The sequence below is a fragment of the Lagenorhynchus albirostris genome, chromosome X, assembly GCF_949774975.1.
Source record: "Lagenorhynchus albirostris chromosome X, mLagAlb1.1, whole genome shotgun sequence".
Taxonomy (NCBI): domain Eukaryota; kingdom Metazoa; phylum Chordata; class Mammalia; order Artiodactyla; family Delphinidae; genus Lagenorhynchus; species Lagenorhynchus albirostris.
The window spans coordinates 105,588,215-105,615,342 of record NC_083116.1 but is presented as its reverse complement, the minus strand read 5'-3'; the positions used below and the strand labels follow the sequence as shown (position 1 = coordinate 105,615,342).

The 27,128-nt window shown below is 42.0% G+C and overlaps 1 protein-coding gene across 3 annotated transcripts in view; it reads left to right on the top strand.

Annotated features, from left to right (window-relative positions):
• Positions 1 to 24,140: 24,140 nt before the first annotated feature.
• Positions 24,141 to 27,128, top strand: part of GK (glycerol kinase) — a 76,267-nt gene continuing 73,279 nt past the window's right edge. For all 3 annotated transcript variants that reach the window (XM_060136828.1, XM_060136827.1, XM_060136826.1), the window contains exon 1: positions 24,141 to 24,341. In XM_060136828.1, the coding sequence (XP_059992811.1) occupies positions 24,264 to 24,341 (78 nt within the window). In that variant the 5' untranslated portion in view covers positions 24,141 to 24,263. The remainder of the gene's footprint in view (positions 24,342 to 27,128) is intronic.

Here is a 27,128-nt window from a genome sequence, read left to right as displayed (position 1 = left end):
CGTGTAGAACACTGGCTCCCCATAAATATCACTGAGATGACTTGCTGACAAGACATAGCTGAGTGCATTCTTTTTTTTTTTAACATCTTTATTGGAGTATAATTGCTTTACAATGGTGTGTTAGTTTCTGCTTTATAACAAAGTGAATCAGTTATACATATACATATATCCCCACATCTCTTCCCTCTTGCGTCTCCCTCCCTCCCACCCTCCCTATCCCACCCCTCTAGGTGGTCACAAAGCACCGAGCTGATGTCCCTGTGCCATGCGGCTGCTTTGAGTGTATTCTTACTGCAGTAAAAAAGAGCAACCTTGGCAGAATCTTAGGTGGGGAGGGGAAAATCAGTATATTTATGAGATTTGGAAGTCTGGATTAAGGAAGGCCTTTTGATGAGGAGTCTTGGTTAGGATTAGGTAAGAATTGTGGTATATGGTAACACAGTTTTAGGATTGGTGGACATAGCAAGGTGAGGATTTTCAGGGCAAGGAATTGAAAGTCTGGGCATGTAATGTGTCTTTCAGAAAGTTCCCAGAATGAGCGATACTTATTTGCAAATATTATCTTCTTGGGCAAGAGTCTGCTGAGATAGTAAATTATGGTGATGAAGACAGTGGAGTATGGAGGAATAAAGTCACATTAATGATTGTGGACAGTAAGCTGTGCGGGTAGATGGTTTTGGTTGTCGTCCATAAGGAGTTTTTTCTTTTTCTCTTTTTCTTCTTGGTGAGCGAGCATGATATGTGGCAAATTATTCTGTTATTGATCATTAACCAATTTATACATTAAAACTAGTCTTAGCACAATAACTAACTCTTACATAGTACTTTATATGTGTCCTTCATATACTAGGTCATTTAATCATCATAACAATTCTATGAGGTAGGTGCTATTTTCATCCACATTTTATAGATGGTAAAGTGATGCACAGAGAGGTTAAGTAATTTACTCCAAGTCACAGTTCAGTAGACAGCTGAGCTGGGATTTGAACCCAGGCCAAAAGGATTTTAGAGTCCTTTCTTGGGAACTAATTAGTATACTAATTATTCCACACTAGGGTTTTACAGCTACCACTCCCTCAATTCATGTGCAATTCATATAATTCAGATCAAAGAGGTGATTCAGATCAATCCACTGCTCAAGGTCATTCAGTTAATAAGTTATGGCCTTAAAACGAAGTTTCTGGACTTCCCCACCCCCACTTGGTCTTCTATAACTACCTCTTAATTTCCAAAGAACAATTAACGTCCTTAAATATTGCCCAACAAAGACTAAATACACAAAAAATTTAGTTCATTATTAAGTTAGATTTTTTTGCAAGTTAGAGCACTGACTAAACTTTGATTCCTGCTATAAAATGGAATTAGAAATAGACACAGTTTTCATGTTCTCGTAGCTTTGAAGTGGCTTCACTAAATGACTTTCATTAAAAGAGGTGACTGAAAGTAATATTTTATTTAAAACAAATATTCAACTCTTATAATAGAAATGTAAACAAAGCAATGATTTGTGATTTCTCAGTATGTATTTCCTTGCTGAAAGGACCTATAGTCAGGATAAGCACAGTGCAAACTTAAGATTTATAACATAAGGACATGCAGACAGGAAAGATAAGCCATTACATAAACCTTTTTCGGAAAAGAAGAAAAAAGCATGGCACCATTAAATTTATGGTGCTAACTCAGGAAATAAAGCTTTATAAAAGTCATGTGGTTGACCTTCTTTAGATTTTAGCAAAATGAAAACTCTTTTGTCTTTTACTTGATGTGCCCTTTGTTCTGGATTCCAAACTCAGTGAGCAAATTGATATACAGTCACTCTTTGAGTTAAGGGGAAAAAAAGATAGATGTGCAACTTACAGACCATTGCCATTGAAGATATTACCTTTCTTTGCTGTGCATTTCACAAACAGATTACATAACATTTTCAGATTATGTCATCAACAGCAGCAACGTATTTAAGTAACATATGCTAAATACACAGGGTACTTGGCTTTTTAATAAGTGTAGTTTGAAGTGGGCTTTGTTGCTTCCCGTCTTTCCTCTTGGTGGGTAGAGTGGAAGGAGATGGGAGAGAGAGGCAGGGGTGGCAGGAATGTTACTGTAGGCCTGCTTGAAGAAAGGCAAGCATGTGCTCCCTATTCATCCCCCTACCCAACGCACACAGCCACATTGCATAAAGAGCCCTTTGCAGATGAAAGAAGCTCTTTATGTATTGCCTTGAAAATGACACAATAATTGTGTGTCTCTCAGATGCCTTTCCCTGGATTCACATGCCCAATGCCATGCATGACTTCCACACCTTCTCCCGCTCCAACCCCTCCTCAACCCCCATTCTCCTGACATGGTTTCCTTGGGAACCAACCACCGTGGAGGCTGTCACCTGGTTTCTAATATTTCTCACCTTTAAACCCGGATAAAAAGAATAGTACAAGTGAATATTTGCTGAGAGCCAGCTATAGCCCCACACCTTTACCTAATACCGGGTAGAGCAAATTCAGGAAGTGCCTTCCCAAACAGGAGATTCTAATCCTGCCTTTTGCCACCCATGAGGGATTCTATTTGGACAGCCATCTCAGCCTTGAAGTTTTGCCCATCCTTCTGCAATGCAACTAGTCAGCATTTTATCTCCACTTTAAAGAGTAAAACTTTTGGAACTGGAAGTTCAAAGAACTGCACTTAAGTTCTGGCTTAGTTCCCTCATAACCTTCCTAACCCATATCACCTCTCTAGGTAGATCACTCTTGTTCATGATTAATCTCCCCCATTTTGATACATATTACCTCCATTTCAGATGGTGATTTTTTTTTAAACCTCATTTTCAAATTCTCAATTGGACACTACTAGTGCCACAAAATCAGAAGGGAAGATTAAACTTGGGGGTTGGGGGCAGGATTATATATAATTGTTCACGAAAATGTGCACCTGGGACCTTAGAAAAGAATCGATGTTCCTAAACAGTATGATTTTAATTACAGAAGCAATTTCTCTTATTATCCACAAATTAACGTTTACTCCTGAACTTTGCATAGGGTTTCTATTTCAAGCCAAATTGTATTTTCCTTTTCTTTTCCCACCTAAACCTCTAGAGTAAATTTTGTGTATGTGTGTCTGTGGGTGTGTCACGCATGTGCACCTCAAATAAGTATTGCTAACTTATATCTTTTGTCAGTGAAGAGTGATGATGATAAGTGTGTTTTAGCAAGGGCTTTTGTGAGTGGTGGAACTTTCTCAGGAAGTGTGACAAGAGCAGAGTACTGTGGCAGCGTATTTTCACACTAAGAACGTGGTTGTGTTGGTGGGTGAAGGACTCCACAAAAGGGCAAAAGCACTGATGCAGACATAGGGCCAACAAATACATCTCAAAATAAAAGGAAGGAAGAAAAGGTAAAGGAATTAAACAATTGGGAGTCCTGTTTGCTTCCCAGGTTCAACTCAAGTACCAAACTAGCATAACAAGTTTTCCTTTAGGCTACACTAGACAGAGGCACTGTCAGTGTGAGATTATAAAAGCACATTCAGCCTCTATAACTTACTAGCATTCCAACCCCTCTGGCTCACGTTGGGAGCATCCCTCTGTAGTCCCAGAAGTGGCCAGTGTCCTCATGTCTTGTGGTAGTCCGAATACTGGTCCCCCCAAAATGTCCATGTTGTAATCCCTTGAGCCATCCCATGTTCTAATCTCGTGGCAAAGGGGATTTATGGTTGCAAACTGAATTAAGGTTGCTAATCAGCTAACCTTATGATAGGGAAAATTTCCTAGATTATTCAGTGGGCCCAATGTAATCGTAAGGGTTCTTAAATATGGAAGAAGGGGACTGTCAGAGTGACGCAATATGAGAAAGACTAGACTGGCCATTGCCTACTTTGAAGATAGCCTGAGCCAAGTAATGCAAGCAGCCTCGAGAAGCTGGAAAAGGCAAGAAAAGGGATTCTCCCCTGGATCTTCCAGGAAGAGAGCAGCCTTAACAGCACCTTGACTTATGCTCAGTGAGAGCCATTTGGGACTCTTGACCTCAGAACTGTAAAATAATAAATGTATGTTGCTTTAAGCCACTAAGTTTATGGTAATTTGTTACAGAAGCAATAGGAAACTAATACAGGTCCCATATGGCTTCTTGGTGATATTTTTAATATTTTTTAAAATATAAAATATAAAAAATATTTTAATATTTTTTACTTTATCGGATTTTTATTTTTTAAAAAGTTTCCTGTTCTTCCTCACTAATCCTGCCCATCCAAGGTTATAATGTAATAGTTATCCTTCCCCAGGTTTTTTTCAGTGAGAAATTTCACTTTTGCAACTTGCTTTTTTCATATAAAATTCCATGGACATTTTTCCAGGTACTTTCATATGGATGTAACTCAAATATAAAAGTTAAAATATTTATTCTTTTTATCAGGGAAATATAAAGAAAAATATACAGAAAAGTATAAAGTTAAAACAAGAAACATAAAGAAAAAAATATTGACCCATGACTCCACAACTTACATAAACTCTGCTGACAATTCCAAAATATCAGTAATAGATGTAAAGGAGTAGAAAATCCATACCGTACAGATGGGACAAGATGTTAAGTAAAAGATTTCCTTTTTCTGTTCTTCTATATCCCTTTCTCCAAAGGCAACTACTATTCAAAGTTTCTTGTGTTCTCTTCTAGAATTCATACATATGTGTGTATGTGTGTATGTTTGTATATGTGTGTGTGTGTATATGTATGTTCCATACACATCAGGGACCATTCATGATTGTGTACCTTTTTTTCTCTTAATAATTTATCTTATGGAGTTTTCCCAGATTGACACACAAAATCTCATTTTTAGTGGGTATATCATACTCCATCTGAAGGATGTTCCCAGTCTATTTCACCCGTTTCCAATTAATCAATGCTTTCGTGATTTCTTTTTTCCTATACAATAATGTTGTAATGAACATCCTTTTGAAAACACTTGGAAGAACTTTTCCAAGTGTATTTCTAGGTTAAATTCCTAGCAGTGGGATTTCTGGATGAAAAGAGCGTTTAAATGATTGGTAGTTCTTGCCAAATTGCCCTCTAGAAGTCACTGCTATGGATTGACACTCCCTCCAACACAATATGAGAATGTCTGTTTCTCTAAACTCTCACCATCACTAGATATCATAATATATTTTAATTTATTACTAATCTTAGATACATAGCATTTTATTATTTCAATTTTAATTTCTTTATGCACAAGGTTGGGGTAATAATACTTTTGACATTGAGTTACTCTGATAGATAATGTGCTTATTTGGAGGTATGACAAATGTGTTTATAAGAAAATAAGTAATACTTGTATATAGTCTAAATATTAATTTGCAACTGACAAGCTGTGTCACTTTGAGGCATCCCTTAATCTCCCTGGGCCTCAGTGTCCTCATTCTCAAAATGACAAGGTTTAACTAGATAATCTCTAAGAGTATACCTAGTTCCAAGTCTACAAATAGAGTTGATAAGGGCTTCCCTGGTGGCGCAGTGGTTAAGAGTCCGCCTGCCGATGCAGGGGACGTGGGTTCATGTCTCGGTCCGGGAAGATCCCACATGCCGCGGAGCGGCTGGGCCCGTGAGCCATGGCTGCTGAGCCTGCGCGTCCGGAGCCTGTGCTCCCCAACGGGAGAGGCCACAACAGTGACAGACCCGCGTACCACAAAAAAAAAAGAGTTGATAAAAGAAAAAAGGATCAATGGGTATCACAATTATAAATAATAAATGTCTTAGTCCATTTGGGCTGCTATAACAAAATCATAGACTGAGTGGCTTATAAACAATGAACATTTATTATTTCTCACAGTTCTGGAGGCTGGGAAGTCCAAGATCAAAGCACCAGCAGATGTGGTGTCTGGTGAGAGCCTCCTTCCTAGTTTATATAGCCGTCTTCTCACTATAACCTTACACAGCAGAAGGGACAAGGGAGGTCTCTGGGAACTTTTATAAGGGCTGAGCCCTCATGACCTTATCATCTCCCAGAGACCCTACTTCCAAACACTATCACATTGGGGATTAGGTTTCAACAGACCAATTTTGGAGGACACAAAAATTCAGTCTATAGCAGTAAATAAACCACGATTTGTAGATGTAAAAAAAATTTTTAAGATAATAATAATCCACAGCCCCAAAGAAAAATTTTATCTCTTTTAATGTATTTTCATATTTTTATGTCTATACGTGGTATAAAATAAAGTCAAACCAAAATAATTAAATGAGAGGGGAAATCTTCATTTAAAAATTATTTGTTATGGGACTTCCCTGGTGGCATAGTGGTTAGGAATCCACCTGCCAATGAAGGGGACAGGGGATCAATCCCTGGTCCGGGAAGATCCCACAGGCCGCAGAGCTTAACTAAGCCGGCGAACCACAACTACTGAAGCCCACGCACCTAGAGCCCGTGTTCTGCAACAAGAGAAGCCACCGCAATGAGAAGCCCACGCACCACAACAAAGAGTAGCCCCCACTCACCGCGCACAGCAATGAAGACCCAACGCAGACATACATACATACATACATTAAATAAATAAAATTTGTTATTTAGCAACAGGGTCCCTTCCAACCCTACTGCTTATACTATAAATTTTATAAGGCTGGCGTCAACATCTGTACATTGTTTGTTTTACTTAGCAGTATGTTATATATTTATTTACATATATTTATATGGTCCAAACATTTGTCATTTCTAATGGGAATATTAATCCATTGCCCAAACAGATCACAGTTTGCCTAGTAATTTCTCCACAGTATTTCAGATACTTCCCAGTTTTGCCTGGAATATGATATACAAATGTAAACGTCTTTCTACAAGATGGTCTTTTTCTTTTCTTTTGAAGTATTTCTTTGGGAAAGATTGTACACATTCTGTCAGCACTGTATAAGAATATCTTTTTTCCCCATAACCCTGTCAAGCAATGGCCTATTTAACTTGATTTATTTTTTACTAATTATAGTTACAATGATACCTTATAGTGCTCTAATTCACAAAATTTTAAATTCTTCTGGGAGCTTAACTTTTAAATAACATTTGGGGCTTCCCTGGTGGCACAGTGGTTAAGAATCTGCCTGCCAATGCAGGGGAAACGGGTTCAAGTCCTGGTCCGGGAAGATCCCACATGCCGCAGAGCAACTAAGCCCGTGCACCACAACTACTGAGCCTGCGCTCTAGAGCTCGCAAGCCACAACTACTGAACACACGTGCTGCAAGTACTGAAGCCCATGCGCCTAGAGCCCATGCTCCACAACAAGAGAAGCCACCACAGTGAGAAGCCCACGCACCTCAACAAAGAGTCGCCGCTGCTCACTGCAACTAGAGAAAGCCCACGCGCAGCAACAAAGACCCAACACAGCCAAAAATAAACAAAGTAAATAAATTAAAAAATAAATAAACATTTGATTACTACATATACTTTTTCTTATGCAACTGTACATTCATATTCTTTGACCCTGCTACCATTAGAAAGCAGTTATTGCCTTTATAAACCAGTATCTCTCTTACTTACATACTTTGGATCCGAAATTTTTATTCCTACATATCAAGTACAAATATCTTTCTCACTCAGTTGTTTCCATTTTATTATTGATTGTGTGGGAAAACATTTCATTTCTTATTTTATCCATTTTATTGTAGATATTTTTATTAGTTTAATTATCCAGAGATTATCTCCCTTTCACAACCAATTTAAGGTTTATGATTCTATTTTCTTCTGGCTTTGGTCATAGATGGCTTTTTAAAATTTAACTCTAATTTGAAATATATTTAGGATATGATATTACTATAAATTAATTTTTCTTCATATTCCTATCCATTTTCTTCAGCACATTTATTAGTGATTCATTTTTATTACTTTGTGTAACTTGACTTGCCATATATTGCCATCTTAAAATGTTTTTAGTCTGTTTTTTATATCTATTCTACTTCATCATTCTATTTTCTGTACTTAAGATAGTACCAGAAAATTGTGACAGTCATTTAAAAGTTTAGCAGAGCAAATCCTACACTTTAATCTTTTTTTGTAAAAACATTGCTTGCTTGAATGTTTTTCCATAAAAAGTTTATAGATAATTAAGTTCTGTTAAGTAGTCTGCTGGAATCACCATATAATCAGTTAACGTTTTCTAGTTTACACAGCATTTTCCCATCAATTATCTCATTTGAGCTTCATACCAACCTTGGGAGGCAGGTCAAGTTCCAGATTTGTGTCTTCAGAGATGAACACATGTAAGAAGTTAGCCCAAAGGTCACTCAGCTATAACTGCTGGAAGTAAGTCTCAAACTCCAATCTAGAACTCTTTCCACCTCCTTGTTGTATTGCATCAGAAAACAGTGAAATGCCGATTTTTTCTTTGTTATTATTATTCCTTAACTGTTATTTCCTTCAGATCAATAAAAATTCATGAAGGGTCACATAGTACAGGGAAAAGCACAAAAATCCTGGCACAGTCATTTATTACTCTTGTGCTAATAAGCAAGGCTTAAACTCTTTGAGCTTTGTTTTCCTACTTGTAAAATTGGAATACTACTTGTCTACTTTGCGAGATTTCAGTGATGAAATGGCATCACACATATGAAAATCCTAAAGAAATGTTACCCGGCAGAATCATCAAATTTCTCAGAATCTAATTTTTTTTTTTTTTTTTTGCGGTATGCGGGCCTCTCACTGTTGTGGCCTCTCCCATTGCGGAGCACAGGCTCCGGACGCGCAGGCTCAGCGGCCATGGCTCACGGGCCCAGCCGCTCCGCGGCATGTGGGATCTTCCCGGACCGGGGCACGAACCCGTGTCCCCTGCATCGGCAGGCGGACTCTCAACCACTGCGCCACCAGGGAAGCCCTCTCTGAATCTAATTTTTAATGTGGAAAACGAGGCATGATCTCCAAAGTTTTACCCAACACAAATATTCCATCATTCAAGGCTGTTAATTAAGGAAGCGATTTACATTTAATTTAAGGATACAGTGTCCTTACTAGATAATTGCAATTTCCACCTTTTACTGAGGGTGGCAGTGCTGATCTCTGTAGAGACCAGAATTTTTGAAATTACAGCAATCTCTAGATCTTTACCCTTATTACCCCTCTTAAACGTTGTATATGTATATGCACATGTGTATTTGTTAAGTGCAGATGAAGTGAAACTTTTTGTTTTGAGTTAGAATATAGTAATATCCTATTTTTTTTTTTTAATTTCACCTTTGGGATGTCACTTGTACTGAGGTTAGAATTTCAGTCAGGTGATTTGTGCAACTCCAAAATAATTCTTTACACTTGAATGTTATAATATTCTTGCTGGCTGTCATCACTGCGTCCACATCAGTTCTTTAAGTAGGTTAGAAGTCACCCTTTACCTCCACCTTTTTTACTACCTATATGAAAGGCAGTGCCAACAATTGAAAGCAGAGGAGCCCATGGGAAGGGATTAAGGCACTCTGGTCTATCAACTACCAACATTGGAATTTGTATACTTTATTAAGTAGAGTTAGTCTTGGGCCAAAACTGTGAAGGTTGTCATTTATCCTCCAGCTCCTAACTTTTCTTCTACAGCCTCTCCTTGACCTTTTGCCCAGTTCTCTCCTTTCAAGAGGAGCCAGATCTGAGAGGCAGAATATGGAGGAAAGAGAATGGCTGTGGCATCAGAAGACCTATGTTGTCACCCTTACTCTGCTACTTTGAATTGATTGACTCCAGGTTAATCATTTAAACCCTGAGCCTGGTTTCCTTATTTATAAATTGCACTGAATGATAGCTTATTGAAGGTTGCCAGAAGATATGACAAATAAGAAAGTTTGTATATAATTGATACATTCTGGTTATTAATTTACCAAGATCTAAACATAAATATTTAATGTGTTGCTCCTTACAGCAACTTGTGAATAATCCCAGGGTCTTTGCACAGGCTGCTGACACTTGAATGACTTCTGCCCTTTACCCTCCGGATTCTGGCTCTAGAAGGCTGGCTAGTGTTCCCTTCCTAGAGGCTCCATAGTGCTTATGCTTACTTCTGTTTAGTCTTTACCACATGTTTCAATTCCCGTTCACGTGTGTACATCTCCCTCTAGACCAACGAGAGTCTTTTGAGGGCAGAGACTTTGAGAACAAGCATCTTTAGAAGTCCAGATAAAGTATAGGATGTCCAACAGATAAGTCATACAGAGGGAAGACGAGAGAAAGGATGGATAAAACAAGTAAAATAATAATACAGGGCAGACTGTGAGATGTTCTATGGGAGTTAAAGTAAGGACAGGTCATATTTGCTTGAGGGATCCACTTGATGGAAGAAGTGGAATTGGAGATAGGCCTTGCAGGATGAGAATAATTTGATAAGCAAAAATTGGAAAGACAGCATCCTAGATGGTGAGAACAGAACAGTCAAAGGCACAGAACAGGAAAAGAGCAGGATGTCTTTGGGAAACAGAAAGCACGCTCGTTGGCAGTGGGTAGAGTACAGATGGGGAAGTTGTGGAGGATGAGGCTGTAAAAATAAACAGGAGCTTACTCTGAATTCAGAGATGAGGAAGTTTAAAGAGTTCCCACTGCTGCTTGGCCAGCGTCCATTTCTTCCCCTAAGTGCTCGGAACAGGCTCCTCCCCCATTGCTCCGAACGCTTACAGTCAGGGCACAGCCTCTTTTCCACCATTAGTAACTAGCTTGTATTGGGAGCCTCTTCTGGGACTATCAGAGTAAAGCCCTACTAATGAATTACTTTTTTTTTTTTTTTTTTGCGGTACGCGGGCCTCTCACTGTTGTGGCCTCTCCCGTTGCGGAGCCCAGGCTCCGGACGCGCAGGCTCAGCGGCCATGGCTCACGGGCCCAGCCACTCCGCGGCATGTGGGATCCTCCCAGACCGGGGCACGAACCCGTGTCCCCTGCATCGGCAGGCGGACTCTCAACCACTGCGCCACCAGGGAAGCCCCCAACTGAATCATTTAGACAAGCGGTATAGCAGGTTAAGGGCTAGAGGAAGTGGGTTTATGAGACAGAAAAAACATTGTGAGCTAACAGAGTTAGTCCATGTTTTGTTTTTCGTTTGTTTTGTTTTTTTTTGCCAGGCCCTGAGGACCTTTAATAACTTTTAATGTCTGGCCCTAGCCAAGCCTGACCAAAGCAAAACCTTCTGGGGCCTGAAGTAGTCTTGTGCTATTAACCTTGGCCCAGTGCTTGCAGTCATGTTGCCACCTTGACTCTGACCTCTTCTGTGTCAGCCAGATATATGACTGTATGTCCATGTTGCTTTTCTGATATACACAGCAGTTTTCTCATTCCAGGGTACTAGTATGGCTCCACCCCAAACAACCTGGCTGGCCCTCTCCAGTAGGGTCTTGTCATGACCTAGAGATTGCAACTGTGGTACCACATTGGATCTCCTAGAATAACAATGCTGAACCAGAGCAAGCCCATATCTACCACGTCCCTTTAAACTGTGTTGTTTCTGCTGCTGACAATCTTAGAAGCCATTCCTACAGACTAGTTCTTCTAGCCCCTGGATCTTCCTGCTCTTCACCGTTAATCACCACCATGACCATCTCTGCTGGTCCAAAGATGAGCCTATCAAAGATGTGAAAAGGGGAAGGTGTATTAGATTGCGTTGTTGGCCCCAGTTCTTCAGCCCTACCTGCAGGCAGACACTTGTCATGGTCTCATCATGGGTGGAGTGGATTTCCCTGCCCCTTGACCTTGGGTTTGGCCATGTAACTTGCTGTGATGAATGATATCTGGATAGAAGTGCCAGTGTGACAGTTTCGAGCCTAGGCCTTAATTTGTTCTCTTTCACTTTTGCCATCACCGTGAGATAAACGTGCCTAAGAACAAGCTATCTCACTGAAGCAAGGAAGGAAAGAATACACATGGAGTAGAGTCTCTCTATCCAATACACAACTAGCAGTGAGAAAAAGGGCCACCTTAGCTGCCACAGCTTGAAGCAGTGGCACCCAGCCAAGTCCAGCCTAGATCAGCAGAACTCAAGGCAACCAGCAGATGCACAGAGTCTTGCCCAACCTATCTGTGTCCCATGTCACCACTGATGACTACATCAGGGTGATCACTTGATTAAAGGGAAGCTTACTCATAAGCAGTAGGCAAATGAGTCAATTAAATTCTTGAGGGTTTGTATTTGGAAAAGATTGTAATCAATAAGGGATGGAGTCTTCTAGACATGGAAACTGAGGTGTCATTTGAAGCCGTGTGCAACTTGATGAATAAACAGAGAAAGCTAGTTTTCAAAATTAAGTAGGAAAACAGAACAGATGCTCAAAGAGTTTCAGAGAAGAGTCCCAGAGAGACCAAAAAAAAGAAAAAAAAAAGATTAGAGTTATTTCTCAGAGGCTTCCCAGCACCAGCAAACATAAAGCCTGGTTGAGCCGCAGGTCTTGTGTGTAAGACGTTGTCTGTTTTGTCATCAAAATCATCCCTTAGGGGCTTCCCTGGTGGCGCAGTGGTTAAGAATCCGCCTGCCAATGCAGGGGACACGGGTTCGAGCTCTGGCCCGGGAAGATCCCACATGCCGTGGAGCAGCTAAGCCCGTGCGCCACAACTACTGAGCCTGCGCTCTAGAGCCCACGAGCCACAACTACTGAAGCCCGCGCACCTAGAGCCCGTGCTCCACAACAAGAGAAGCCACTGCAATGAGAAGCCCGTGCACCACAACGAAGAGTAGCCCCCGCTCGCCGCAACCAGAGAAAGCCCGCGCGCAGCAACAAAGACCCAACGCAGGCAAAAAAAAAAGAAAGACCATCCCTTACCTCACTTAGCATATACACATGTGCACCTGCACACACATATGCACATATATACACACAGAGTTTTATTTTTAGCTAACTTAAATGGGTTTTGTTCCTTGTGACTAAAGAACTGGACTAAGATATTGCCCTTAATGGAAGAAGAGGAAAGATGAGCAACCCGTTGTGTGATCGGTATTCCCTCACATGATAGAAAACCAAACTGATTGAGACTGTGTATCACGTAGCTTTTGCTGCATAACAAACCATCTTGAAATTTAGGGGCTTAGAATAACAAAATATTTTATTTAGTTCACAATTCTGTGGCTTATCTGTGATGACTGGCACATTTGTGATGGCTCTTCTGGACGAGGCCAGCTGGGCTGAGGCTAGACATTCTAGGATAGCCTCACTGACATGCCTGGTGATTGCTAAGCTGGTTTTTCTAGTAGGGCCTCAGTAGCAATGACTTGTCTCTGCTCCTTGAGGTCTCTCATCCTCCAACAGGCTAGCCCAGTCTTCTCCATGTGATACTTTGAGGACTACCAAAGGAGCAGCAAAGGAGCCCTGGCCCAAATGAAGAAGCTTGTTTTAAGTCTCTGCTCATGTCATAGTTACTATTGCTCCCTTAGCCAAAGCAAGTCACCTGGTCAAGTGTAAACCAGGGTGTTGGAGACTAAGCAAGGGCTTGGATACAGGAAGGAGTGAACACATTGGAAGCCATTATTGCAACAACATAAGACAAACTACAACGGGCAGGGAGGGAGGAGGAAATATTGCTAAAGAAGGACCTGTGAGCAAAGGCCAAAGGCCAGGGAAGTGGTATTTTTAAAGGAGTGAGTCTAAGAAAACCTCCAGTTTGTTACAACTTGTCCTACATACCTTTAGAAGAGATCAAGATTTTAACTCAGAGACTCGTGCGCCTCTAAAGCCATAGAAACACGGGTCTAAATAGTTATAAAACAGAATGAAATCTTGCCATTTGCGACAGCATGGATGGAACTTGAGGGCATTATCCTAAGTGAAATACGTCAGACAGAGAGACAAATACCGTATGATCTCACATGTGGAATCTAGAACACAAAACAAACAAAACACAACTCATGGATATGGAGAACAGTGTGGTGGTTGCAGGAGCGAGAAAGGTTGGGGGGTGGGTGAAATGGGTGAAGGGGTTCTGGAGGTACAGACTTCCGGTTGTGAAAAGTATAGGTCATGGGTATGGTGAGCAGCATGGTGATGATAGTCAGTGGCATTGTCGTGCATGTTTGAAGGTTGCCAGGAGAATGGATCTTGAAAGTTCTTATCACAAGAAAAAAAATTTGAGGGGGACTTTTTATGGTGATGGATGGTGACTAGACTTATTGTAGTGATCATTTTACAGTGTCTGCAGGGTCGAATGGTTACATTGTACACCTGAAAGTAGTATAATGTTGTATGTCAATCATACCTCAATTTTTTAAAAAAAGAAAGGAAAAATGTTATCAAATATACAAGTCTCTGTAGTATTTGCACTCGCATTGGAATATATAATCTGCCTTCCCTCCTTTAGAAAAAAAGAATATCAGTAGAATTAACAGGGGGAAAATATCAAAAGATTGAAAATAGTCTTTCCTGAATGCAATCCACATAACAAGCTCTCTTGTACTTCTTAGCAGAGAAGGCTCCCAAATAATAAATGTAATTATAGAGGGAAAAGCTATTCTGCTGCAAAACACTTCACTGAGGGTACCACAGAAGGCATCAAACCCTTACTTGAAATGGGGCTTGTTCCTTTAAGCTTCATAACCACATAGCTGTGAATCATCGCTCTGTCCTCTATTTCTGAACACATATGCCAGTGTGGGTGTCCATATCTGTGAGACTAGCAGACTGGAGATCTCTAAAGGATGAAGCAATATGGGCTCTGTCACCTGTGGAATATGCAGGCATCTCAAAGTATCTAGACATTGGCACTACATCAAAGCAAGTTCTCTTTAATGGGCAGAGATGTCCTCTCACCCCATCCAAAAGAAAAGGAGATCATGAGAGGAGAGTCATACAAACTCATGGTTTCTTCATTATTTTCCCTTTAACCAGGTTCCTCTTGCTGTGTTGCCTAACCAATGATTGTGACATCACCATCATTTCCAGACATGAACTACAAAGAGAAAATTTCCATTTGTGGACTGTAGTGTCATGAACCAGCAATTAGGGGAAAGGGCATGAAGGGGAGTGGAGAAGTTAAGGTACATTTGAAAATGTAAGTACAAAGTGTTCTTGAAATTCTCCTGAATAGCAGGAATTTGGGGACCAACTATTCTTAAAAGCAGGAAAAAACCCTCTGTTCTCCAGAAGTTAGTGATTCCATGATGTGCCAATTTTCACAAAATATTTAAAATAGCCTTAGGTTTAAAAGATTATTAAATTCATAAGCTTATTAAAATACAACTAAAAAGAATTCTGATAAAATGTTATTTTAGCATAAGCAAGGAAATATACCAATGCAAGCAATGTGGTCAAAAGTAAAGGAAGGGCTTCCCTGGTGTCGCAGAGGTTGAGAGTCTGCCTGCCGATGCAGGGGACACGGGTTCGTGCCCCGGTCCGGGAAGATCCCACATGCCGCGGAGCGGCTGAGCCCGTGAGCCATGGACGCTGAGCTTGCGCGTCCGGAGCCTGTGCTCCGCAACGGGAGAGGCCACAACAGTGAGAGGCCCGCGTATCGCAAAAAAAAAAAAAAAAAAAAGTAAAGGAGGTTGAGGGAATTCCCTGGTGGTCCAGTGGTTAGGACTCCGCGTTTCCACTGCAGAGGCATGGGTTTGAGTTTGACCCCTGGTCGGGGAACTAAAATCATGCATGCCTCGAGGCGCTGGCCATAAATAAATACATATATAAGTAAGTAAGTAAGTAAAGGAGGTCAAGACCAGAGAATCGAAATGGCAATGGGAGGGAAAGAGTGGTGATTTCTCAACCAAAGTAATGAATGCCCAGTAACATACAGCCAGCTGGGGAGAATAAGTAGGGGACAGAACCATTCATATCTATCAAAACTGTTTCTACAGTTTTTTTTTAATAGATTTTTTTAGAGCAGTTTTTGGTTCACAACAAAATTGAGTGGGAAGGATAGAGAATTCCCATATGGCCACTGCCCCCATACCCACAGCCTCCCCCGTTATCAGCATCCCCTACCAGAGTGGTACATTTGTTACAACTAATGAACCTACGCTGACACATCATTATCCCCGACTGTCCATAGTTCACATTAGGGTTTGCTCTTAGTATTTATATTCTATGGTTTTAGACAAATGTGTAATGACATGTATGCATCATTATAGTAACGATACAGACCTGAAAATCTTCTGTGCTCTACCTATTCATTCCCACACATCCCCACCCCACAAGCCCCAGGCAAGCACTGATCTTTTTACCGTCTCCATAGTTTTGCCTTTTCCAGATTGTCACATAGTTGGAAGTATATAGTGTGTAGCCTTTTCATATTGCCTTCTTTCACTTAGCAATGTCCATTTAAGATCCCTTCATGTGTTTTCATGGCTTGATAGCTCATTTCTTTTTAGCGCTGAATAATATTCTATTGTTTGCATGTACCACAGTTTATCTATTCACCTACTGAAGGACATCTTGGTGGCTTCCAAGTTTTGGCAGTTATGAATAAAGCTGCTATAAACATCTGCTGCGGGTTCTTGTGTAGATATAAGTCTTCAGCTCCTCTGGATAAACACCGAAGAGAACAATTGCTGGATCCTATGGTAAGAGTTCGTTTAGTTTTGTAAGAAACTGCCATGGTGTCTTCCAAAGTGGCTGTACCATTTTGTGTTCCCACCAGCAATGAATCAGAGTTCCCGCTGCCCCACATCCTTGCCAGCATCTGGTGTTTCTCTATGGTTTTTAATTCCTCATTCTGTAACATAGATTGGTGATAGAGATGAAGACCTAGGTTTTGTGTACAGTGGTGAGATATGGGGCCTTGGGAGAATGGAGTACAAAAAGTATGGTAGAAAAACTCTGAAAAGGGGCCACAGGGAATTCCCTGGTGGTCCAGTTGTTAGGACTCTGTGCTTTCACTGTCAAGGGCCTGGGTTCAATCCCGGGTCAGGGAACTAAGATCCCACAAGCCACAGTGTGGCCAAAAATAAATAAATAAATAAAGAAGCTACAGGTTTTTTTTCACTGATGGCTCAATAATTAATATATATAATGTTTATATGTTTACAGTATCTTTGGAAAATAGTACTGTTGATTCATTGTAGGCTGGCATATACTCGGAGTTCTTTTTCCATGAATAGTAACAAATTCATTAGACGCACATGTGCATCTCAGCACTTTGTGACCAACTTCATGCATTTGAGTGACCTTGGACAAGCGACTTAGATTTTTGCCTTTATTTTCTCCCACTCTAATAAGTTCAGCTGAGCTAGGTAATCTGAAAAAATATTTCCAATCCTTTAATTAAAAAAATAAATCCATATGTTTCTTCACACATAAGAAGTTTCCCCAAAGACACAGATGATTTCAGTGGAATGTTTCAAAAATGAATAGAGTCTCCCATTAAAAGAACAGTGAATATACTTCAACTAAGATCACTGTTCCTCTTTCCTTACACGCCATTACTGAGTGATAAATGATAGATTTTCCTCCAATTTTTTTCCTAGTCAAGTTTAAATAGGGAGATTAAACAAATAAACTGTAAAGTTACCTTTTCTTTTCAAGAGCACACATTTTTTTTCAAAGAATCAGCAAATCAATTATTGTAATCTCACTGAGATTAGTGAATTCCCTCATCCATTCAACATGTATTTTGTGCCTCCTATGGGACTTGTCAGAAAGGCACTAAATCAGTTTTCTTTTCTCTGTTTGATACGAATGTGTGAATGGAGCACTGGAAAAGTCATTGCCCCATGATTATGAATGTAATGCATAATTTCTAATCACGAACATAATTGAACACAATATTGAACATAATTGTGGTTACTTTGACTTCATTTGGGTCATTATTCATACTTTTTACATCTTTATAGTGGCAAAAGGCAGAAAGTAAAAAGGAACTTACATCTTTGTCTTCTATTAGCCACTGGAGGCTTGGAGGTGAGCATATAAAAAGGGAAAGTCAAACAAGCACACAAAAGAGAAAGCGTGAGGGATATAAGAGGAATGTGAGACTAGAGGGCCAAACAGATGCTGGGGGAAGGAAATAAAAACAACCAAAGTGACAGTGGTCCCACCTTAAGCACCACTGCCCTTAACAGACCCAACGAAGACTTCAAAGGCATTCCAGGTATCATCCCTGCCCCAGAACCTTATCAGGAACAGGTTTTCAAATTGAAAGCTTCTCAACTTGCATCAGTTGAAAGTTTTTGGAAAACAAGAAAGCTTCTGGGTGCTCATACTTTGATTTTTCCAAAAGAGCCAGTGTCTTGGTTGTAACCAGATATGACTAAGAATTAAATTCTGTGAGGAATAGAGATCACACCAAAATGTACTCATTGTGTCATTTCCCTGTTGCTCCAAAGCCAAGTGGCTAAAAACAGCAACATTTATTATCTCTCATAACTCTGTGAACCAGCTGGGCGTATCTGGTTTTCCTGCTTTAGGTGATATTGGCTAAGGTCACTCATTCAACTAGGCCACTCATTTAGCAGCTGCAGTCAGCTGGGAGCTCTGCTGGGGCTGAAATATCCAAGATGGTTTCATTCACATATCTGGAAGTTGGTGTTGGTCAGCTAGAATGCCATAGTTCTCCTCCACGTGGCTTCTCATTGGCTAGTAGGTTAGTTTGGCTTTCTTAACAGCATGGCTCAGTTTTAAGAGGGCGTATGTTTCTTGTACAAGTACTTATCAAGTCTCCATCTGCATCATGTTTGCTAACATCCCATTGACCATGAAAGTCACGTGGCCCAAGCCAAATCTCCTCTGCACCTGTGAAGGGACAGAAGTGAGTTGTGACTTGTTTGGGTGAGTGAGAGTAGAGTAGTTACAGGACGTGGAAAGGTGTATAAGGTAATGGATGGGTGTTGTCTGCTTATCAAGGGAAATGTTACCGCTTTATACCAAAGGCATTAATATGGACAGCCTTTGACACAATGTATTCCAAAAACAAGTTTATATTTTGAAATGGTTTTCTACAGCTTAGACTTGGTATGTACTGCCCATGATACCTGTGACAGTTGTCTGTCTTTTGTATCCAGCAGCAAAGCCTATAATAAAACTTTAAAATGATCCCCACCCACAAATGTGGGAAGTTACAACACAAGGACATTATCATCAAAAGGCATGACTCATTAGGAACCACCTATGTAACAGTCTATCACATTGATTGATTGATTCATTCATTCATTCAACCGTCACTTGTAGAACACCCAGACCCTAGGGATATAATAATGATCAGGACAAAATCCCTGGCTCCAAGGAGCCTTGCACATTGCATTTGAGGGGTCGGGGTAGGGAGAAGGTGGCAGGAATCTGAATCCTTAACAAGTGCCCTAGGTGATTCTGACACAGACTAATGTTTGAGAATCTCTGCCCTGAACCTTTACTACCAATATTCTAAGTGGATTATTTGATTGTTAGCAGGAAACTAAGATTTGGGACAAAAAGGTCTACACAAGTCATAACACAAATTTCTCATACCTCACAGTTCTGCCAAATCCTAGAAAAATAGAAATTCCAGCATACCCATAGCACAGTGGTTCTCAAAGTGTGTGGTCCTTGTACCAGCAGTATCAGCACCACCTGGGAGCTTGTTAGAAATGCAAATTTTCAGAACTCATCTACTAAACCAGAAATTCTGGGGTTGTGGGCCCAGGTTTTAACAAGTCCTCTAGGTGGTTCTAATGTAGGTAAAGTTTGAGAATAATTGCCATGTCCTAACTCTGTTACAACTGTAACATTGCATGAAGTGATACATAATATTAGGTAGTTATACTTACATTATTAACATGCATGCGAGTGGATTGTCCAGTTCGCATGGGGAGAGGGGAAGGCGCCCAATTTGGCTGTTTTTATCAAGTATATTTAAATTTTGGATCTGTCTTTAACTTCCTCTGCTACCTTGGGCAAAGCACTTCGTACATCTGCCTACATCATCCCATAAAATAAAGGGGTGCTGCCGCTATTTATTGTCATCCTTTCCAGCACTAACTTTCCATGTTATGGGTTTTTTTTCGTATCTATATCAATCCATATCCAAGTAATTATTAGAATAGCAGGGAGAGATTAAGGAAAGGCTAGCTTTCCAAATAGACTAGACTAGAAAAAGTAAGACAGGCAAATATGGAAAGACCAAGAAGCACTACTGGTCTTCCCAGTAGACCCACTACTGGTCTTTCCCTGAGGAAATGTAGCCTTTCTGCTTATGTAAATTCTGTGTTAATTAAAGAACAAGAAAAACTAGAGGAGGAATAAGTGAAACAGCCAGAGACTCTCCAAGGGGTGGGTGGGGAGTTAACACCGGTTTCTTGCTCTACCAGTCAGAAATATTTCACAGTGCGCTTTTGATGACTCAACCTACTTAAATCATTTGCATGAAGGACCTTGGTCTTTACCTCTGGATTTCTTTGATAGAAACACACTTGCCAGTGAGACTACATCTTGCTTTTCATGATGAACTGTGCTGCTTGTAGAGTGCTTTCACAGACACTGTGTCACTTCAGTCTCACATTAACCCACCCACGTCGGTGATTTTCCCAGTTTTACAAACAAGCAAAAGAAAGACATGGGAGGCAATGAGTTACTCAAGTTTAGGAAGATTAAGTGTTGAATGCCAGGGCCAACACTAGACCAAGGTCCTTAGTTTTCCAATCCAGTGTTTCTTCTACCGCTTTGCCTTCAAATCTCAACGGGTCTTGGGGAGATCAAGGCGGACCATCCTACCTTTTTCCTTTTTATCCATTTCTCTTCCTAGTTTTCCTCAGGTTGCTATCAAAGGGCACTAGGCTTGTGTCAAGGAGATGGAAATTCTAGTCTTGGTTCTACCACAGAAGGACTCAGATGAGCCACTTATGCACTCTGGGCCTCACGTGGACCATTGTTACGATGAAATTAAATTCATATTTTATGGCAAGACAAGAAAAATTTAAACATAAAATTATTCTCTGCCTGTTGGGGCTTCCTCCCTCCCCTTTAGTGTGTATTGTGCATCTGCATTAGCCAGAGCTCCTTAGGAGTTAACATTCCTTCTTAATTTTGTAAAGAGACAGGGTGACCCACTACTGGCTTTCTACATGCAGATCTGCATTGTGCAAACTGTCAATATGTCATTTGACATATCACCCTTTGTCTCAAAAACATAACCGTGCTGTGTCTTCTAAGAGTCCTCAGAGCTTTCTAAAAGACTGTCTCCTGGGTTATAATCCTCAGGTTGGATCGAATAAAATTTTCCATTTCTTTCTTAGATTGACAATTGATTATTTTTTTGTTTTGTTTTTGGCCGTGCCATGCAGCACATGGGATCTTAGTTCCCCGTTGAGGGATTGAACCAGTGCCCCCTGCAGTGGAAGCCCGGAGTCTTAACCACTGGACTGCCCGGGAAGTCCCTTGATTAATTTGTCATCAACAGTTATTTCCAACTTTTTCTCAATCATAGTATGAAAAATGGAATCAGAAGATATATTGGTTGACTTTTGCATTTATATAGATTTAAGTTTACAGACTGTAGCTGGGGTTTAAAGGGATGTGAGAGGGCAGGCAAACGGGGGAGATTCCAAAAGGATAAAAGCAAATAGGTTTGTGACAGTCAGAGTAAATATTTAGGGTGTGGAGTTGAGATACGGCTGAGCTGGATTCTGCCATTTAAGACCCTTCCCTTGGTATCAATAATCAGTATCAAGGCTGCAAAACAAAGAGCTTTGTGGGAGTCTTAGGAATTGCAGTTCTGGAGACAGATTCAGGTTCTGTTCTGGGGAAGATAAAGAGTCAGGGGCTTATATAGTCAAAAGCCATAAGGTTGTTCAAGAATTACAGTTGACCCAACACAAGAAAGGAAATATTTGTCTTTAAGGAATCATGAGTTATTTTAGGGTAGGGGTCCGATAAGTATCTTGAGTTTCTGGAACATTGGGCAGATGTTTCGAATGCCTATGTTAAGACAAGAAGGGATCATAGTTCAGATTCCATCTGGGATGAGACGTGCATAAGTCACATTTCCTCAGTGGCCTAAGTTCTGTTTTGGTGAAAAGAATAAGGATGTGGAACACAGACTATTGTGGGAACCACAGGATCAATAAGTTTTAGAATCTCTCATGTACGTCTAGCCCCACTTTTACAGAAATGTCTGAATTCTGATCACATGATGCTGCTGAACAAATAGTTTGCTGTCCTGTTAGAATCTGGGAGTCAGAAGTGTGTGAAAGTTCAAACATGGTCAGGGATTTTTTTTTTCTTTTAATGGATCAAAGTGGTAGGTTTGGTGGCTTTTTTTTTAACTTTTTAAGAAATAAATTTATTTTTTTTTAAAATTTTTGGCTGCATTGGGTCTTTGTTGCTGCGCAGGGGCTTTCTCTAGTTGTGGCACATGGGCTTCTTATTGCGGTGGCTTCTCTTGTTGCGGAGCACAGGCTCTAGGAGCACGGGCTTTAGCAGTTGCGGTACGCGGGCTCAGTAGTGGTGGCTCGCGGGCTGTAGAGCACAGGCTCAGTAGTTGTGGTACACGGGCTTAGTTGTTCCACAGCATGTGGGATCTTCGCGGACCAGGGCTTGAACCTGTGTCCCCTACATTGGCAGGAGGATTCTTAACCACTGCGCCACCAGGGAAGCCTGGTGGCTTTCTTTTTACTGCCTGTTAGCGTCAAGGAAATCCTTATCTATTTCAGTCAATTAAGTTTTTCAGGGTGTTTAGGGGCAAGTTAGCCTAGTTCCTTTACATGTGCATGTATGCCTGTCTGTGTCTCTTCCTCTTCCAGGAAATTCAGAAATACTGATTCATCTGCACTCCTATCCTTAAGCAAGCCAGTTTATCAGTAGTTACCAAGTCCAGCATCTCTACAAGTAGGCCTCATCTGGAACACTAGAATTCGATTTCTAGACAGAGTATAGGAAAATTTGCTTCCAGAGCAAGAGTTGTAAAACTATAAACACAGAGATGAATAAGTGAGGTGGTGTAGAGGAAGGCGAGAGGGGGGAAAAATAGAAATGATGTTCCAGAACCGTGAGAGATTGGGGAAGTGGAGTGGAAAAATATGCGAGAGTGGGAATAGTACAATGCTTTTGAAATGGATTGAGCATGCTGGTTTACAAAATCAATTTAGTGATTTTTCAACCAGCATTTTTTAAAAAATGATATGCAATAGAATAAAAAAGATACAGAATGCATAGCATTGAAGGATAAATATGGTTTTGGAAACATTTAAAATATATGTAAAAATATATAAAATGTATTTATATATATATGTAACTATATAAATTATAAATAAATGCGCGCCTGCGCGCGCGCGCGCACACACACACACACACACACACACACACACACACACACACACACACACGTCGGCACACAGGCTTGGGGTTGTTTTGTAAGCTATGTCTCACATTGGGTCTCGGTCCAGACTTTGAAAACTCCTGGAACACAGGATCTAAAAGAATCCAGCAAGGTAAATTCAAGGTCAAATAAGCAGGACTCTTTTCTCCTTTTGCTGTCCACATCATTTACCGGAGGGAGAAGAAAAGGGCCTGTGAGGGAGGGGACATCAGACTGAGGCCAAACGAGGGGCAAGGGCGCATCAGGACAGGGAGGACCCCGGCGACTTCTTTCCGGATAGTCTACGGATGACCCCAGGAGGTTGATTTTGAGCGCTTCACTTAAACGCTAAACCGAAAGAACTAACTCGTTCATTATCCCTGAAAAGCCTCCAAAGGCGAAGGATTCGCGCTGCTCCTGAAGGTGACACTACATAGGGTCAGTCCCAGTAGAGGGGATTATTCTTTTCTTGGACGAGGAACCGGGAAGTGGGCGGGGCGTGGGAAGCGCGGGAAGGCCCGGTAGGGTCGGTCCAAAGAGTGACTCACGTCTTGCTTTGCACAGCCCACCAGAGGAACAAGCAGTTCTGCCCTTTGGGACCTATCCGCGAGCGGAAGCCCCAGGGCGCTGGTAGGGTTGTGGCCTTTCCGCGGGCCAGAGACGCTCCCTGACCGTGGGCACCACCTGTCCCAGCCCCGGCCCTGCGGCAGGCCGACTTGGCCGCCTGGTCGCCGGGCCCACGTGACCTGTCGCGCCGGCCACCGCCTCCGCCGCGCCCAGGCCCCGCCCCCGTGACGTCTAGCTACCTCAGATTGTCTGAATGTTCCTTCTCTTTCCGCTTTCGGTAATTGGTCGGCCAGGCAGACAGCGCCCCCCCCTCCGCCCCGCCCCCGGAGTCGTGGGGAACGCTGGTGGGGGCGGGGCCTGGGCTGGAGGGGCGGGGTGAGAAGGCTCCGCGCCGGTAAAGGGGCCGCCCGAGCGCGGTCCGAGCCATCTACTGCTGCCGGTCCCCCGGCCCTCCCGACTCGCCTCCCGCCCCTTCGCCGCCCGCCGCCGTCACTCAGGGAAACGGGCTGCGACCGCCCGCCGACCCCAAGCTGGTTTCATGGCAGCCGCGAAGAAAGCAGTTTTGGGGCCGTTGGTGGGAGCAGTGGACCAGGGCACCAGCTCGACGCGCTTTTTGGTGAGCCCGGGGTGCCCCTGAGTAGGTGATGAACCGGGGCGGGAGCCTTGGAACGCCGGGGCTGGGTGTCGCGTCCCCATCCCGTTCTTCCCACGGCCCGGGGCCCCGGCCGCCAGGCAAGAGAAGGAGGCCAAGAGCCCCAGAGCGGGACTTGCCACGCTGGAGCTGCCCCGCCCGGGCCTGGGGGAACGCGGCCTCTCGCGACCCCCGCGGCTGAGCTGAGCAGCCGTGGCCTTGAAGGAGGAACCGGGCCGCCTTCTAATGGGGGGACTCCTCCCCCGAAGGGAGCTAGGACTCGTCGAGCGTCCGTGCAGAGCAGCCCGCCTGCAGCCAGGGACAGGTGGCCACATTGACCGCTGCTGCAGTCTTCCCCAGAAGCATTTGGCCTGCCGGGGGCAGGACGTCCTTGGATGGGGGAAGCTGTGTCACGGCTGTGGTAGCCTAACAGCGTCCTTTGGAGCAGTGGAACGAATATAGTATTAGCGTGATGATGCCTTGTCATTCTCTCCCACAGACATTGCAGAAGGTAGAACGCTAAGGCGGGGGGCGGGGGCCGGCGAGTGGCAGAGCACATTAGGAAAAAGTCACACTACACTGCTTTTACCAGAGTCTTTATTTAATTTCGAAGATTTGTAAATTTCATTTCTGATACTTTGCCCATTACAAAGATGACTGTCCTCTCTGCGCTTTACAGCGTAAAGCGGCAGGGAAATTCTATTTCTCATTTTATTTACCATGTCTGACAGCAGAGTTTTGCCATAATGGAGTGCTATTTAAGTGACTTTCTGCTGATTAATTTGTTTTGGGCAATTAGGAAACTTGCTCTTAAAGTGACCTAGCACTGACTTCAGTAAGATAATTTAAAAGTAATTTTAAAAAACTATTGTTGTTTAAGAGCCCATGCTTTCAGTGGACATTTGACTAATCTGGCAAGTTGATGTAAATATTTAATGACTACTTAGCTCCCTCTTCACTTCTTTGTCTCAAATCATGTTTTCATGCATTATTTAGTATGTATATATACTGTATGTATACATTGTACATACAGTATATATATTTTTTTCAGAGCTCTGTTTAGTTGACCAAAACCTGCATTTGCACCTTCATTTTTTTTTTTTAGTATTTTTGTGTTTTTAAAAAATTAATTGATTAATTTATTTTTGGCTGTGTTGGGTCTTCGTTTCTGTGCGAGGGCTTTCTCTAGTTGCAGTGAGTGGGGGCCACTCTTCATCGCAGTGTGCGGGCCTCTCACTATCGCGACCTCTCTTGTTGAGGAGCACAGGCTCCAGACACGCAGGCTCAGTAGTTGTGGCTCACGGGCCCAGTTGCTCCGTGGCATGTGGGATCCTCCCAGACCAGGGCTCGAACCCGTGTCCCCTGCATTGGCAGGCAGACTCTCAACCACTGTGCCACCAGGGAAGCCCCTGTACCTTCATTTTGATACTCATCTCTCTTGTCTAAAGTCAAAAGCCTTCAGTCCAGTTTTAGCTTGGTTCTTATTTAATGACTTACCTTGGTTTGAGCTGCCAAGACATAATTCTACCGTCTCTTACACTGTTTACCTTCTGATCACCCAGGGCAGGTTTCACTATGTCTTATTTTCATGTAAGTGTCTATAAAGTAATCCAGAATCATAAGTAAGAAACTTAGCCTACCTGGATTTGATTAATAAAATACACAATCATCACTACCATCTTCCCAAATTAAGAAAGACCATCAAGACAGTGCGCTGTTCGTTGAGTTTTGAAGCCGTATTCAAGAATTGCCCACACAAATGCCTCCAGGGGCCAGGCAGGTAGAGGGAGGAGGGCAGACTGGAGAGCAGACTCAGGCTAAGGGGAAACCTGTAGCTGCCAGGCAGGAACACTAGCCCCGTGCTGCCAAATCTTCAAATTCTTTAAGAAAAGCTGGTAGTCTAGAGTTTTCAGTGAAATCTTCCTGTTCTTAAATGTTGGCAACTAGTTCCTAATGGATTGTAGGGGCCAAACCAAACATGGCAGTTGTTCTCAAGTTTATGCAGCCTTTGCCCTCTATGAAAGTGGGTAAAATATTTCATAACTCTGTAGGCTGCCTTTTTAGTTACCAGCTTGACTGTGCCTTTCTTCCTTTTGACTTTTCACTGTTGCTCTCCATATAGCCCAGCAATCTTCTTTATCTACTGCAGGTTGTTCCTGGTCCCTCAGATTTTGTTGCCCAAGAGGCATCTTTCTGCATTGGTGTGGAAGGAATGAAAACTTAGTATCATCACAATCAGTTGTTCAGTGTCATGAGCCTTTAAAAAGTTGGGTGCTGTTTACTGTGGCTTGATCTCAGAGAGTAAGCTAAGGTGCACATTCAGAAGGTTCCTGTCCTGCTTATAGAATGATGTTTAGAAGTTGATCAATAAAGTTTCCTGCTGCTTGAGAAACAACTATGCAAGAAAGCTTCAGAGGTAAATAAAAGACTACCTGTGTGAAGGGATCCTGTGTGAAGTAGAGAAAAACTTGGGAATGGTTTAGAAAGGGTTTTTTTTTCCCTTGGTTATAAGGAAAGAGGTTTGCTAAAGCACTCCCTACAAAATACAGATAATAGAGTTGCTGAATAAGTGCTTCAGTCACAAGGTGATTCCCAGGAGTTGTTCTAGTCATATTGTTCCACATTGTAATTATGACTCAAAAATATTTGCTTACCTTCTCAGGAAAGAATACAGCAGGTAAGGACTGTCATAAGGAAGCTTATAGAGTGAAAGGTACTAAAATAATTTCCTGACCATTATTCATTGAATTGTCATATCTCATTCAACATTCA